General features: G+C 37.2%; 1 protein-coding gene across 3 annotated transcripts; it reads right to left on the bottom strand.

Annotated features, from left to right (window-relative positions):
* Positions 1 to 2,037: 2,037 nt before the first annotated feature.
* On the bottom strand, positions 2,038 to 14,732 carry LOC141905506 (uncharacterized). 3 transcript variants are annotated; one of them, XM_074794379.1, is made up of 22 exons: positions 14,641 to 14,732; positions 13,992 to 14,033; positions 13,826 to 13,893; positions 13,093 to 13,315; positions 12,704 to 12,739; positions 12,528 to 12,566; positions 12,284 to 12,391; positions 11,324 to 11,520; positions 10,616 to 10,769; positions 10,291 to 10,323; positions 8,404 to 8,460; positions 8,250 to 8,306; positions 7,398 to 7,561; positions 6,771 to 6,803; positions 6,432 to 6,682; positions 6,241 to 6,313; positions 5,537 to 5,814; positions 5,062 to 5,207; positions 4,033 to 4,159; positions 3,292 to 3,449; positions 2,893 to 2,995; positions 2,038 to 2,790 (listed from the first exon to the last, which is right to left on the bottom strand). In XM_074794379.1, the coding sequence occupies exons 2-22, from the start codon at positions 14,031 to 14,033 to the stop codon at positions 2,573 to 2,575; spliced, it is 2,565 nt and encodes an 854-aa protein (XP_074650480.1). In that variant the 5' UTR covers positions 14,641 to 14,732; the 3' UTR covers positions 2,038 to 2,572. The 3 variants fall into 3 exon arrangements, with proteins under 3 accessions (XP_074650480.1, XP_074650481.1, XP_074650482.1); XM_074794380.1 differs by having other exon boundaries at positions 5,555 to 5,814; XM_074794381.1 differs by lacking the exon at positions 10,291 to 10,323.
* Positions 14,733 to 14,768: the final 36 nt, after the last annotated feature.

Genomic DNA, 14,768 nt, shown 5'->3' with positions numbered 1-14,768 from the left:
TATCGAAGTACAAGTTAAACCGATTGTAGCGGTTATACCGCCCACATGTGAAACCAAACTAAACATTACTGGCAACGGGTTCATCGGTTTTAATGGTAAGAAATCTGAAAAAATGTTTTACACTAAGATTGAGGAAACCTTTTTAAACAGGTCTATGGCAGGCTGCTAGATGCGTTATTGTTTTATCATAATTACAGAACCAATAGATGAAAAGATAGTCATTACGGAAGAAATTGAAATTGATGAAATATCGCTTGATGGACGAGAGCAGAATAACAAAAAACCAGGGATGGGTATCAGATCAAAAACTGAAGAACCGACGACACGACGCAGTAAATCAGAAACTCGTGGTAAGAGCTTCACTGACTTGAAGAATGAAAAATTTGACTTTTCAGGTGTTGACATAATTCAAATTCAGTTTCTCAGCCCTTCTTATGGAGTTACATGGAAATTGTAATATTTATATTTGTCATTCTAACTCACAATTTACTTATATTATATTCTCTATTTGTAGGAAAAATGAGAAAATTTGCTAGATATTTACGTCGCGGATTTCGCAGATTATTCATTTGCAATGCTGTTCGAAGAAATTAATATCCACTTCGATCGTGTATATACTCTGAATGTGATTCGTAACGACCAATACCTCCGCCTGAGTCTCATATATTTGTTTGTTTATACGGCCTATACAGCCAATAAATTGTTATTTCTTCAAAATTCGTTTGGAATCCACTGGTTATATTCGACGACAGAGATTTCGTTACTTGTCCAATTAGTTAGTTAGGCCTTCGAGTTTGATATTTGTCACATAATGAGGGAGAAGTTTTTGCCTGGAAGAAGTAGAAGTACGATAGTATCGCGGACGGCCAGTTGCTACTTATTGCAATAGGTGCGTTTGTTTGATAGCCATCCCGTCAGCAGTAACTACATTCACCTTTTTCAAGAAGAAGACACCTTAGAAAAACCCCAAGCATCGAAATAGTCAACCATGTGTCTTTTTCTGTGCGTCGTCTAGTCAATCACCACAACATTTCCTACTGCCATACGTAACTATAATAATATCATTGGCCGGAAAAACTAAAATATTTAAGAACATCTACGTTGCCTTCGCTGTCAATTCCAATGAAGATGTTATGAGATGCAATGGCGAAGGCAATGATTAGTAGAATATCAATTCTTAAACCAAAATAACTAGTTTAGTTAGACGACTGAGCACATTAGCAAAGCGATTCTCTGACATTTGGCTCTTACACCGGCACAAACACTCAACCCACACACTCAACCTCGCGATGGCATTAAGTATGAATACAAAATTGGGAATATTCACTCGGGAAGCATATGAGAGCCCTCCGATCGTAGAGACTTCAAGAAAAACTTATCAACCAAATATAATTTTGGATGTGAGAATCTGGGTAAAGGGATATTGTACATCGGAGTCACGAAGCTACTACGAGCAAGTCACTATCAAGTAACAGTCCTACAGCCTCTGACACGTTGCGACCACTGTTATTAGCAAATTCTTGATGTTTGCCACCTAATCATTTACTGATTTACGTTGGAAAAATGATTCATCCGTTCAGGGATGCAGACCGGGATCTAAAATAAAATTATTGCTAGCAATCACATAATGCTGCTGGAACCGAATTTGGAAATTCCTGGACCGAAGACCAACAGGTCCCAGTATATTTTTTACACGGGCTTCATGACAGGGTCCTCATAACAGTTATGTCCCGAGCCGATGTATTTGTTTCTAAAACCTTCGAATCCTTCAAAATTTTTATTTTTTTGGAAAATCAAATGCATGATTTATGGCACAATATTGACGGTCAGATTTTTTTCTCATTAGACGCGTTAGAGGCCACCAAGGGGTATATCCAATAAGTAGATCTATGCAGGATTTATCAGCACTTCGATTCCATCAGAATTTCAGCTCAAAACAAGTCGGAGAAAGATTTCAGAGAATTTCTTTTAAGAAACGAAAATTGATAGACAATGAAGAAAAAACATTTCTGAATCAATGAAGACTAGTAACTTATATTTCATAAAAGAATAACTGTACAAAACATTTTGTACAAATATATACACATTAATTCAGGAAATCGTTAAACATTTTTTGTTCTAAATAACAATAAATAGTTCGTGGCCTAAAATGTTTTCCATTAAAATTAGAATTAAAATACAGCTTTTTACCATTACAATCGATGGTATTTATTAATTCAACATTCGCAAACAGGGTTTCTTGTTAGATAAGAATGACACATTGACATTCATTATACACACATATTTTAATCAGGCGTAAAATTCATTTCATTTATCGTAGATACATTGAGTTTATCTCTAAGAAAGTCCTTTTTCAAAGGAATTCTATAACGATTAAAAGCAGACGCAGCTATACTTTAGAAGTTCTGGAGCACACGTTACAGAAAGGTTCATTGTACGTAACTTTTACTAAATGAATACGATATTCATTTACGATAAATCAACTTCAAAGTTTTGAACATTCAGCCCTGGTTTGAATATAGTTTTGATATGATCGTAGCACAGAATCGGCAAATCGTTTTTTGTTGTTGTTCTAGGTGCCCGTCGCGTTACGTTTCTTTCCTTTCGATTTAGCGGCAACTTGCTGCTGTTGCGGTTTCACTAACTGTTGTTTTTGAAGGGCTAACTGCTGCAGTTGTTGCTGCTGCGACAACTGCACGAGTTGTTGAGTCGTCAACGTCTGAGGTTGACCCTGGCGACCGGGGATTTGAGACAGAACGGTCAGTTGCGGAGATGTCAAAACAGAACCACCTTCGAATTGAAAATACACACATGAAAACATCAAATAACCCGGTAACCATGAATTTCAAGTCCTACAGAAGATGTAAATGCTAATGCAACGTCAAAATGTACCTGTTGATGACGGAAGAGTGGTACGACTGTTGACTCCGGTAGAAGTTTGATTACTAGGAAATCGTTGTTGCTGTATCAATTGTATCGAAGGCTGATTTGGAATCTATAAAATATTTTTTTTGACAAATAGACAACACTACTCACCTAGGGCACGAGAAGCCTAAAGACTAAGAAAGACTTTGGGATCAAGTTTCAAGAATGAATTCAATTCAAGCGGAAAATGGTTACAAGTGTTAATCACTTGTAGATATTGAAAACATGATTTAACTGTTTCAACGAAATCAAAATTTTGAGCTTAACTTGATTTGATGTTTATCGAAATCTTTCATGGGTACAGAAATTCATTGTTCTCAGTTAAAGTAAGTACTCCGTATTCTGATTACACGTATATGTATTTACCTGTAGGAGGGGCACAGCAGCACCGCTGGTCGTCCGCAATCCTTGTGGTGTCTGCTTTAAACCAGCCATTAACTGAGTGAAATTACCGGTTACGCCGATCGGCAGCGACAGCATACCAGGTGCAACAACCGACGGACTTGATTGAGTAGTTAATATGGCTGCGGTTTAGAGGATAAAATATGATGAGAGAAAACAGCGCAATAATGTCGACGCATATCAATCATATTCCTGGACCCAGTTCCACAGTTCTGCGTAAAGATTTGACTCAGAGTTAACTCATTAGAGTTAACTCATTGAAAATAAAATAATCTTAAACTCAAACTCACAACTGTGGAACCGGGTCGTAGTGTTGACAAGAGATAGCATATTTTTAATCTATGCATTGCCAATTATCATCAGGTAAAATTAGAGAGAATCCAAGCTAATATAATGAAAGATGAAGTCTGAAAGGTTTCCCTTAAGCTAGTAATCTATTCATGTCGAATGAATAAATTATTAGCTTAAAGGAAACTTTTCGGACTTCATCTTTCGTTATACTTGTGTAGGATTCTCTCCTACGAAATTGTCTAATCAAGGATTTGACTGGTCAAGTTTGAATATCATATCTGAGATTTCAGTAATTTGATTCACTCGAGATTAACTCGTGAAACAAATCCTAGTGATACGTAGGAAGATTTTGTCGAGGTAGCAATAATTTCTGCAGACGACAGGAAAACGATGGAATAATGAAGCAGAAATTACCAGGGCTAGTAACTGCGGTTGATGATGATGCAGCCGTCACCGTAGCGGTTGAAGAGGATGATGCCGTTGATGCTGGTAAAGCCGTCACCATAGTAACCAATGTAGGCTGTGCGTTTATTGTTGTCGACTGCAACAAACCAAAAAGCACACTTATATACCGTACTTAAGCCCCAGTAACACATGCACATACAAAACTCTTAGTCCCATTATTATAATTTCATGTACGGCACTATATGAATGAGTTATGATGGTTTAACGGTTTACAAGGTTCCGATGGTAATGCGAAAAAAGGGTCAGTTATGAACATATTACCCGGATACTTGCTTCAAAAAGAAAGCGCAAACATGGTGCACTGATGAAGGGTTAGGAAATTGGCAAAATGCATTGTACCGGGGTGGATACACAAATAAATGGCCCCATTACCTTCCGAGCGATACAAATAAATCATATGAACGAGCCCAACACCGTATTTTATGAGGCTATGTTTTACTGAAAATGAGTTCAAGTATCCCGACCACATTTCACGTTGCAATGTCACTTAAAATATGACTAAAAGCCAGTTCGGGTAATAAGTTAAAAATCTTCGAGTCTAAATTGATTTCTAATCTTTTCATTCATAGAGCCAATTCTGTTTCTTCTGGGGTAACAATTTTACTCTCGAGTTCAAATCATAGAATTAACACAAATTTTGACTCTTTAACCCTTTCAGTGCATCTACACCGCAGTGCAGTGTATAAATCAGTGATAGATTTTGCTAGTACACCACATTGCGGTGTATTGATGTAATCAAAAATTAGTAATTATCTCTCTTGAAAAATGGCAGCACCTGTCAAACATAGTGAAATACTAGTAACTACCGATGTAGACGCACTATAGTGGTATTCCCGTTATTCAGCACACTAGGGTGGAATTTTAAATTTTCAAATTATCTCCAGCACTGTAGGGTATTAATTAGCCAGCACTGAAAGGGTTAAAGTGAGGTTAAGCTGATGATTGCAAACTGGGTCCGATGATGTGTGAGGCAGATACCTGAGAAGTATTTGTGGATGAAGTCGTAGATGATGTAACCGTAGTCTGTATATTTGGTAACGAGCTGACGAATATTCCCGCTGGTGTACTCATCAGTGTTCCTTGCTGATGACTGGTCGTTATCATGCTAATAGGTACAGCGATACCTGCCGTTTAAAAATCAAAACAAAATTTTGTACGTACTCTAAAACGTCATGATGTGAACGACCTTATTTTATCTGCAGCCTTGTACCCATTTTCATAGAAAGGATAAAGTCCTAAAACCGAATTAGCATGAACTGAATCAAAGAAAGAATGAAACGAATTAAGAGTTGAGAGGGTTATACATGTACATTTAAAACTAGTCCATAAAACTGGCCCCCGTAAACTAATGTTCCAATGTTCAGTAGACTCCGCTGTATATGAACCAGTTTAATCGGGATTTCGATTGAATAGAATACAATCGTTTCTTGTCCCCATAGATCATTTCACATACCTCCGGAAACTGACATACCAGACAATGAAACTTGTACGTTCTGTAAGCCTTGAATATTCGTTAAACCCATACTCTGTAACTGCGCCAGACTCTGCAGGTTGATATTCGGCGGTAGACCGGTGATTATATTCGACGTAGTGAGCGGCGTTTGATTATTTCGTTCGGTCAGACTGTTAGGAGTTGTAGATGGCGTCGGCGTCGACGGAGCCGAGTGAACTTGATGATGGGGATGATGAATGGTCGCGGCTGATGAAGCAGGACTTGGGTTACTGTTTGGTCTGAAAGAATAACGAAACCAACTCTTGATTATACTTTGGAGTGGTTTTCATTATTCATTCTTTAAGATATTCTAGAAAATGTCAAGGTTAATTAGAACAAGCACTCTCATTATAATGCTACACCCTTGAGTTGAAGAAGGTTACCGTAATAATTCAGACTTATGGTGTGAAAATCTCAGTAATGGCAGGTTTGTTAAGTTAGTAGTAGGCCTAACGGTAAAAGTAAACCCTTAGAGACTTGCCCAATTTCTTCACTGTTCAGCTTGAAATTACCCGGAATGTTTTTTTTGTAGTATGATAAAACCCACAATGTTGAATCAAATATCTAACATTTCAAGTCTTCACTGGCATTCGTCATACAGAGTAATACAGTATAAAATCACACAGTTCGACTAAAAGTTTAAAAGATATTTGTCATAGACTTACCTGAATAATGGGATAGACTTCGATTTTTGAAGAGCAAGCTGCTGTTGAATAGCCAATGAGCCACTGCTAGGACCTGTCGATAGTATAGAGAAGTATAGAATTAAGTATGATATGAACGACCATTAAAAAAATTGTGCACGAATACCTCAATATAAATGATTATAGTTATTGGCTATTAGGTATTAGCTTACTAGAAGATGGGGTATTCTGAGGACTGATACCCGTCGCGTTGGCTTGTAGTTGTAATTTCAAGGGTTTCGATTTCTTCAGTTCGTTTGACAACGATGTTGATTGGTTGATCGACGCCTGATGATGACTCGACATGACTTGCTGTAGCGAATGCGTGAACGAAACCTCCGGCTGCTTGCCGGATACGAGATGCGTAATTTTAACCGGTCGACGACCTTCTTCGGTGGAGATCTCTTGAAACTGATGAATGTACCTGAAATTTCAACGATGGAAAAATAAATACCAATGCACTCATATATCCATCATCAATTTTGGTGGAATCGGAGAGAAAATAAACTTACTTGTCGACATTCGCCCTTGGCCCCAAAGAAAACCTAGAAAATCGACCGTAGATAGATTAGTAAATTTGCAACTATTACATGCTGATAACAGTCAGCGACATTAAACAGATTAAAAAGTCATACCATTACTGAACATTGGTAATTATAAAAGTAACAGTAAATTGAGTAACCTTTATTGCAGTTTTGCACTTGTTTGTGTTTATCAAATCACAGTCATTGGGCACCAGGGCAAACAATACATCAGTACTTGGTATATGTAAATAATGTCCAAGCCACTTTTTAAAGGTGCTAATTGTGGGTGCCGTAACCAATTATTCCAGCAGAAAATTCCAGCTGTTTTCCACTCATACGGAGAAGTTTTTCTCGATGTCTTTTTCTTGCAGCAACATTTCTCTAACATAGGACCCCTCTAGTTATCTGTTTTTCTTAGGAAATTACATGATGAAGCTGCCTATACACTAGTAGCAAAAATAGTCCGTACTTGTTATAAAATCAAGTTAACTTTCAAAGTACTATTTGTCTTAGCGTTTACTGAAAAAAACGTATTTCAAGGTTTGACCACTTTGCCCAGTTTAATAGAGATCAGTTGCAAGTAAACATCTAGTATTTATAGAATAAACTTATTACCTGCATGCGGCAGATTTGTTTCTATTTTCCGCCGCTTCTTTATCCACGTAAAGTTCGCCGAGATAAAACTCGTCACTCGGTCGCTGTAGAATAATCAGTCGTTTGTAGCTGATCTTACTGCCGTGACTCGGATCCGTTTCCAGAATGAACTCCTCCACTACGACCTTCATTGAAATGAATAGTTAGAAGTTAATGCAGGTATCGCTATCAATCGGCTGCTTGGAACGAGAATCGCTTTTCAAAAACGTTGGAGATAAAATGATTAATTTCTGGGGTTAGTAGTTCATTTGTCAGTTCTTTTTAAATTAAACAAGCCACAGGTGACAATGGCTCTTGAGCTCAGGCTTGAATCTGGAACTCCAAAATTCCTATGCGTTAGTTCCCATAGCATTTTAGATATCCTGTATCTACGGCCAATAGCTTAATTTTGTCATCACAATTTTCTGAATATTGACCCCGTTCCTCAGGTATAAGATGATCTTCAAGCTGAATAAGGGAGTTTTTATTGCCTAGTTCTGTCACTAGGTGGCACACTGGGTTCATTCTTTGCACTGCACAACTAGACGCCCATACTAATATGGTACACAAGATTTATCAGGATCGACCCGCTATTAACAAAGCTAAGTCGCTCAAAGGCAGACACGCAGATATAGAGAATGAAAATAAGGGTATTGTAACAGGAGCTTGAGAACCAAAATGTCTATGGTGATGACTCGAAACGCTGGAAGGATGGTGATAACACATGAAACGTATGTGCATGGCAGATTGATCATGATACATGCATGAATCAATCAGAGCTGAATTGAATTAGATTGTGGAGAAAGAAAAATAAAATAAGGGTGGAAATCTTACGGGAATATTATCAGCTGTAAGTTTTGGTTTATCCATTTGTTTCGCATATTTGTTTACCTAAAAATTAATGGAACAGAACATATTAATAAAGAAAATCAATAAGCCCCTTTTGAAGAAATCAAAGTATTTCATCAACGAGACCAGTGATACTTACGTCGATATTATCCGGTGTAGAGAGCGTAACAGCAGTTTGCTTCCACATATCAACTGTCTGAAAATTGAAATTGTCCGGAAATGTAGAAAGGTTTCTTCGCAATGATTGACATACATTTAGAATTTTTTCCTACTCTAGGTAAAATACATTTCTAGCTTCCATCAGAATCATTATGTAAAAATGTAGTTAATATTTTCACCCTTGATGAGACTCAAACATCTAAGTGGATGAATTTCATTCATTACACTTTTATAAGAAAAGCTGCCATGAATTATTCAGTTACATTTCTTTTTAGAAACGTGTACTTCGGCCACTATTGTGTTTATAGACATTGATGAATCGATTAAGTGACAATGATTCGTACAGTTTCTTACATATACCTACATACATGAATATATGAACTATTGCGCTATGAGATGTTGCGTGGTTTCTTAGTCCGATGTTCTACTCAGGGATGTGAACCTGATAGCATTGTGAGCCAAGTTACAAAACCTTGCCCGGTAGACCCAGACATTACTTTAAGACAACACCATCAGCGAATCAGAAGTTGTGTTTCATTCAGCAGACAGATGATCTTTTTTTGACGGGCTAATATAGACTACAACAGAAAATCTGAATATGTGCTGCGATGCTACAAGGCAGGGATTTGTAACGTGGCAGTCTCTTGTGATGCCATCAGGTTCAGATCCATCAGGTTCAGATACCTGCTGAAGAAGGACTGCCGCCGTTAATCTTTAGAATAAACATTCAGATAGCTAACATCATGCAATAATGAAATGATTGGTAAAAGATTGGTTAAGAAGGTGAGAACAGGCCATTTTCGCTTTTAGCAGGATAGTCTACTAATAATAGGTGTTAAGTATTCTATAAACTGATCTAAAAAATCGATAATTCGCGTCATTCGAAGACAAGAGACAGGTCAAGAAGGGGATTCAGTGAGTTTCATGAACAAATGAGGTGTCCATGGACACCATGCCCATTTGATGAAATGCTTGACAATCCAACAATTTCAATATTCAACACCCCCTGGTGAAATACAATAATCAATGACCTCACAAAACATGTCATGAGCTACAATTTTGGGATGGATTGTGGTTACGAACTATGCGGAGGTACCAATTTATGTAAATGTTATGTCTCTTTCACTCTCGCTTGTGGGGAGAACGAAAAATTGGGGAATCCCAAATCCATGCGAGGAGATAGCGTCTTATGACAGTGCTATCAATTATCAAATATCAGTTGAAAACCTGTTGATATTTTCCTCCAAAAACTTTTTCAATCTAGAAATGAGGACCAATGACTCTTTAAGATGGCTGCCGATTGGGTACTGATCGAAAACCGTGGTTAATATGTTTATGTTGATCAGGCAAGATTTTGGGCTGCAGATTTATCTAGGGTAGATAGATGTATCCATTGAAGCGTCTTCAAAACATCACATTATGACTGGATTTTGTCTACGGATGGCTGGCCAGACGGATGGACAAACAACAGATGATGAAAAGTGAACCAAGGTGAACTAAAGATAAATTAATAGTTCTCAACATCAGCCTTTGGCAAGTATAAATCCCCACTCACAAGGATTCGAAACTGGATCAAGGATTCGAAACTGGATCAATAACATTATCATCTGGAAATAATAAAATGTAGAGAACCGATCAGAATGACCAGTTATTACATCAAATCTACTACAAGGGTGGGTTTGTATCATTGAATCAGGTTTCGAAACCCAGAGAGGGAAGATGCGTAAATCATCGCTAGGTATGAGAAAAATGTGAACAAAAGGTCATGTGAGTTCTCTATGAAAAGTTTATAAAAGCGTTAGATTAAAACTGAATAAAACAGCAAATACTGATGATAGTACGTGATAAACTCATGCAATCTAATTACCATTTGTCTGCATCTTCCATGATCCCGTTTGTTCTGAATATGACATATTTCATAATATAGCATATGCTTGTGCATTGAACACTCGCTGTTGATTGGAGTATATAGGGAAAATCATGCAAAATCAAACGGGCCAGAGCAGTCGAATCAAGTGTTTTAATCGTCATTGATTAGCTATACCCACATCGTAATTGGACCTATGTATCAGAGATAGCTTTACGTATAAAATAACCACTGGTCCTTACTTCCTGACCAAGTCCTACTAGTCTAATTCTAAAACTTCATAACTTATTTCTGCATACATCACTTATTCAATACTATAACTTACTGATTTTCCAACTTTAAGATCAACGGGTAGATGAGATTTGACCTTGTCTTTTTTCTTGGTGATGAAATCGTGCAGACGTAGATGTTTCGGAGCGCAACTTTTTGACATTTTTCGTTTTCGATTCACAGCCATTTGTGAATATTTCTTCACTGACCTAATATAACGACAATATTCTCTATGAATTGATAACGAATGCATTAAAATCTTATAGAATAAACTGATATCTTCCAAGCAAAATACCCTGCATAAGATCTGATGTTAGAATTATGGCCAAGAGCGGATCCAGCGGGGTTCACTAGTTGCCGGGAAAGCCTTCAGAAAATATTGGGATCTATCTTTCCAGGATAAGAGGGAGAAAATGTACTTATTAAGCCTAGTGACCCACCGAAAGTTCAGCTAATTATAGCCCCATCTGTACACATCAGAATGAGTCTCAGAAAGACAAATTCTAAAAATTCAGCAAAATTCCCGCATTCGCCCCTGATGGCTACCCCGTGTCAGAAGTTATGATTATGCCTACATCCATAAACCTCCGGACATCACCATATCATTGATTAACGAAATTAAAAAGTCTAATGACTTGAGAAATTAACAACAAAAAATGTTGACGTTACTTCAATTGGTCACAACACAAAGCCAAATTAGATTCTGTGGTTGGTGACACCCAGTGACGGCAGAAGCATCTTTTTCTAGAAAAGTTTATTATACCTTTTCAACTGCCGAATGTTCAGTTTGTTTTTTTCGTATTGTATACGATTGTTTATCAATCCAACCGATGGCGAAGGGTCGAGACACAGTGGCTCTTCTGTAGCCAACAACAGTTGACTTTCGAGTTGGAATTTCTCATCTTGAGTCCAGTTAAATGCGTCGTCGTGTGTCATATTGTTGATATCACATAACAATGTCTGAAACATACGACAAGTCATAGGTTTTAACATTCTAGAATTTATACAGCGACTTATGAGAAATATATCATACTGGCCACCACTGATCAAACATCTGTGTTAAGACAATAATATAACGAGAATCCCATAATAATGACAAGAAAATAATAAGGTGCGAAAATGTTTCCTTGAGTTGGTAGTTTACTCAATGAGCTGGTAGTTTATTCAATGTTTCGACTACATACCGGTACTAATTTTAGTACTAGTATCACTAGTATTCCTGAAGATAACTATTGGTATATACCGGGTAGTCGAAACTTTATCTCGTACTGGCTTAATTTTCTAGAAGAGATGTCTAAAATTATCATGAAATAAGAATCCAACTAAGTATATAACTTATTGTTGACTTGGTACCGGTCAACACGGTAAACCTCGCTAGTCAGTGAATCTTACTAAAATCTATTTGGAACTACAGTATAAGTCCAGAGACACAGCCATGCCCTCTTTTGTTCACATGCTAGACAATCTCGCAATTTCAATATCCAACATCCCCCAAAACAGAAAGCAATAACTTCGAAACTCAATCATGTCATGAGTAACAACTTTGCAATCGATTGCATGATTCTCAACTTGATGAAATACTAGTATTTACATTCTCAATGCTACTGAGTAAGATGGCGTTTCATCTATAAAAAATGTGATGAATTTGAGTATCAAAATGCAGATCTACCATAGATAAATGAACGACATCGCTGCATACCGGTAGATTAAAAGATGACAATACCTGAGTAGTAGGACGGAGAAGAACGTGCCGACTATCACATAAATTATTCGTGCTGCGTCGATAATCGCGGATTTCCACAATTACGCAACCGCTGTAGAAAATGTTCGCCTGAAATAAGTGCATCAATCTATTAATCATACCAAGCATTATCAAAAATTCATTAAGTCTAATCTTCATGAATTTTTTGTATCATATTCTACAGTAAACCAATGATTTTGTCAAAAGTTGTTTGAGAGTAAATTACCTGGGCACGTTCCAAAAGATCCACTAATATTGGAGGCAACTACGAAACAAGATTTAAATCGGAATCAACAGAGGTAATGACAATTAAGTCATATAAATATAGATTCAAAGAAATGGTTTTTTTTTTGGTATCTCATAGATTGAATGAATCATATTTGCATCGAAACAGAGGCCTACCTGTTCCACGTCTACATATTCCAAAAACTCGGATTCCTGGAAAAAAGGGAAAACCTCTTATTAGCAAATACCGTACAATCAAAACCGTATGACTAATTCAAGACAATATTTACAGTCCAGGCCCTATATGCAGTGATTAGGACTGATTAGGATACACGTAGCATTTTAATTCAAGGCATTGATACAGGTACTTTCCCTGGGTTTTCAAAAAAGCCCAGCGCCTTTCAAACATTTGCAAAGTTTATCTAAACTCCATCATCAGAGAAACCAAATTTAGGTTCCTCTGATGATGGATTTTAGATAAACTCCGAAACTGTCGTACAATAAACGCTTTAGGCTTAATATCAACTGTGGGTTTCTACTGGTTCATCGCAATGTTTTTTTTTTACCTCGTATGGCAAGCGTACAGTTTCTGAATCACCTCCATTCCGACCTCTCAACATGAGAGAATAACCCTCATTCCCGGGATATAGATTTAACACCAGCGTGTTCAGATTGTCTCGTTTGACGAGTTTATCCAGTAAATTTGTCGCGCGGTTCAACTGTTTATGTTCGGCTGGTTTTCCACATTCTTCCACATACAACGCCATCAATTTCTGGTGAAGCGATTTCCTGAAATGGATTACGCAATCAGCGAAAATGTGATCAGCGATTTTGGGAATACTTTTATTGACAACCGTTATCGATACTGCACAGTTTGACGTTTAGAACCGGTAAAGACAACATGAAAATTCTCACTACCTCATAGTAAATTAGTAAATATAGCTAACCCCCTTACACCACTATCTATTCTTATCTGTATATCATGTACCACACCTCTATATTTGTGAAATATGATTTTTGGTTTCATTTGCCCCAAAGGATTAGAATTTTAAAGTACTGCTAGGGTCAGTAAAATATCTTTGGATAGTAGTATAGCATTAATTGGATGTTTTAGACTCATGGAGCCGAATAGCCAAAAACAGAAATGTAAAAATTAAGGTTTTTATCATAACAAATCCAAATTTAATGGATATCTGAGTTGGTAGCCTAAGTGTGTTTAGACCCGAATGCTTATTCCCTTAGACGTTGATGTGGATGAAATGGTTCTAGTATGACTCTAACGCAGATACATAAACATACCCTTTTAGATTATTGGAATTATAATCCAACAATTTCATTGGTTTGTATCGAGCCGTATGCAGAATATACTGAAAATAAATGGATAAAAGCCTTTTTGATATGGATACACTGGCAATGTCAGCATGGCCTATATTGACATTCTTTTTAATTGTCGACATTGCCTTACCTCAGTATATTCTTCAGTTTTTGCATGACTTGGCATCTGCATCTGTAACATATGATGATTTGAAAAAAAAATTATTAGGCTAATTCTACTTTGGCATAGGCATAACAGAAAGAATATAGGCTCAAGTCTGATGATCATGATAGGTCGATGTCAAAGCCAGCATTAGCGGACTTAGCCTTGCAATAGAACTCACAAAGTTGAGACTAAAGGATAGAGGGCTATAATTAGTCTGAATACCAGACTATCAATGTGCAATTACCCTTCAAAAGGAACCAGGATGTAGGCTGGTGCGTTGGAAGCAATTTTAAAACGTGTCGTCAATCAGTAAATTAGTATTGCCGCGCTGCGGCTTTCGGTGGTATCACAGAAAAATAATTTAGCTCTATGGCATGCAGTAATTCGAACTTTTAATGTGGTTATGGCATTTGAAGAGTGAACCCTCAAGTAATTTTTTTCTAAGTTAAATCAACCCTCACCGATAACAATTTACAAAACTGAACGAAAGTCACCCAGACTAATTTTGAGGACCCTGGCCTGAAGGGACAACATATATTCCCCAAAATTCGCTGTTTTAGGCCCCAAAATTTGATTCTTTCGACTCCGTCATTGTATTGAAGATTGAAATATAATATATGGAGTTCATTATGACCTTTATTCCATTCGAATAACTGCATTAAATGAGTTGTATCGAATTAATTGACACAGTGACAGAACATTCGATTCAATCCAGTTTTCGGTCCGTGATCCGAAATTTACCTATGAAATTATAGATAAGTC

Source organism: Tubulanus polymorphus, chromosome 5 (assembly GCF_964204645.1).
Source record: "Tubulanus polymorphus chromosome 5, tnTubPoly1.2, whole genome shotgun sequence".
Lineage (NCBI taxonomy): Eukaryota > Metazoa > Nemertea > Palaeonemertea > Tubulaniformes > Tubulanidae > Tubulanus > Tubulanus polymorphus.
This window is presented reverse-complemented; position numbering and strand designations above follow the sequence as displayed.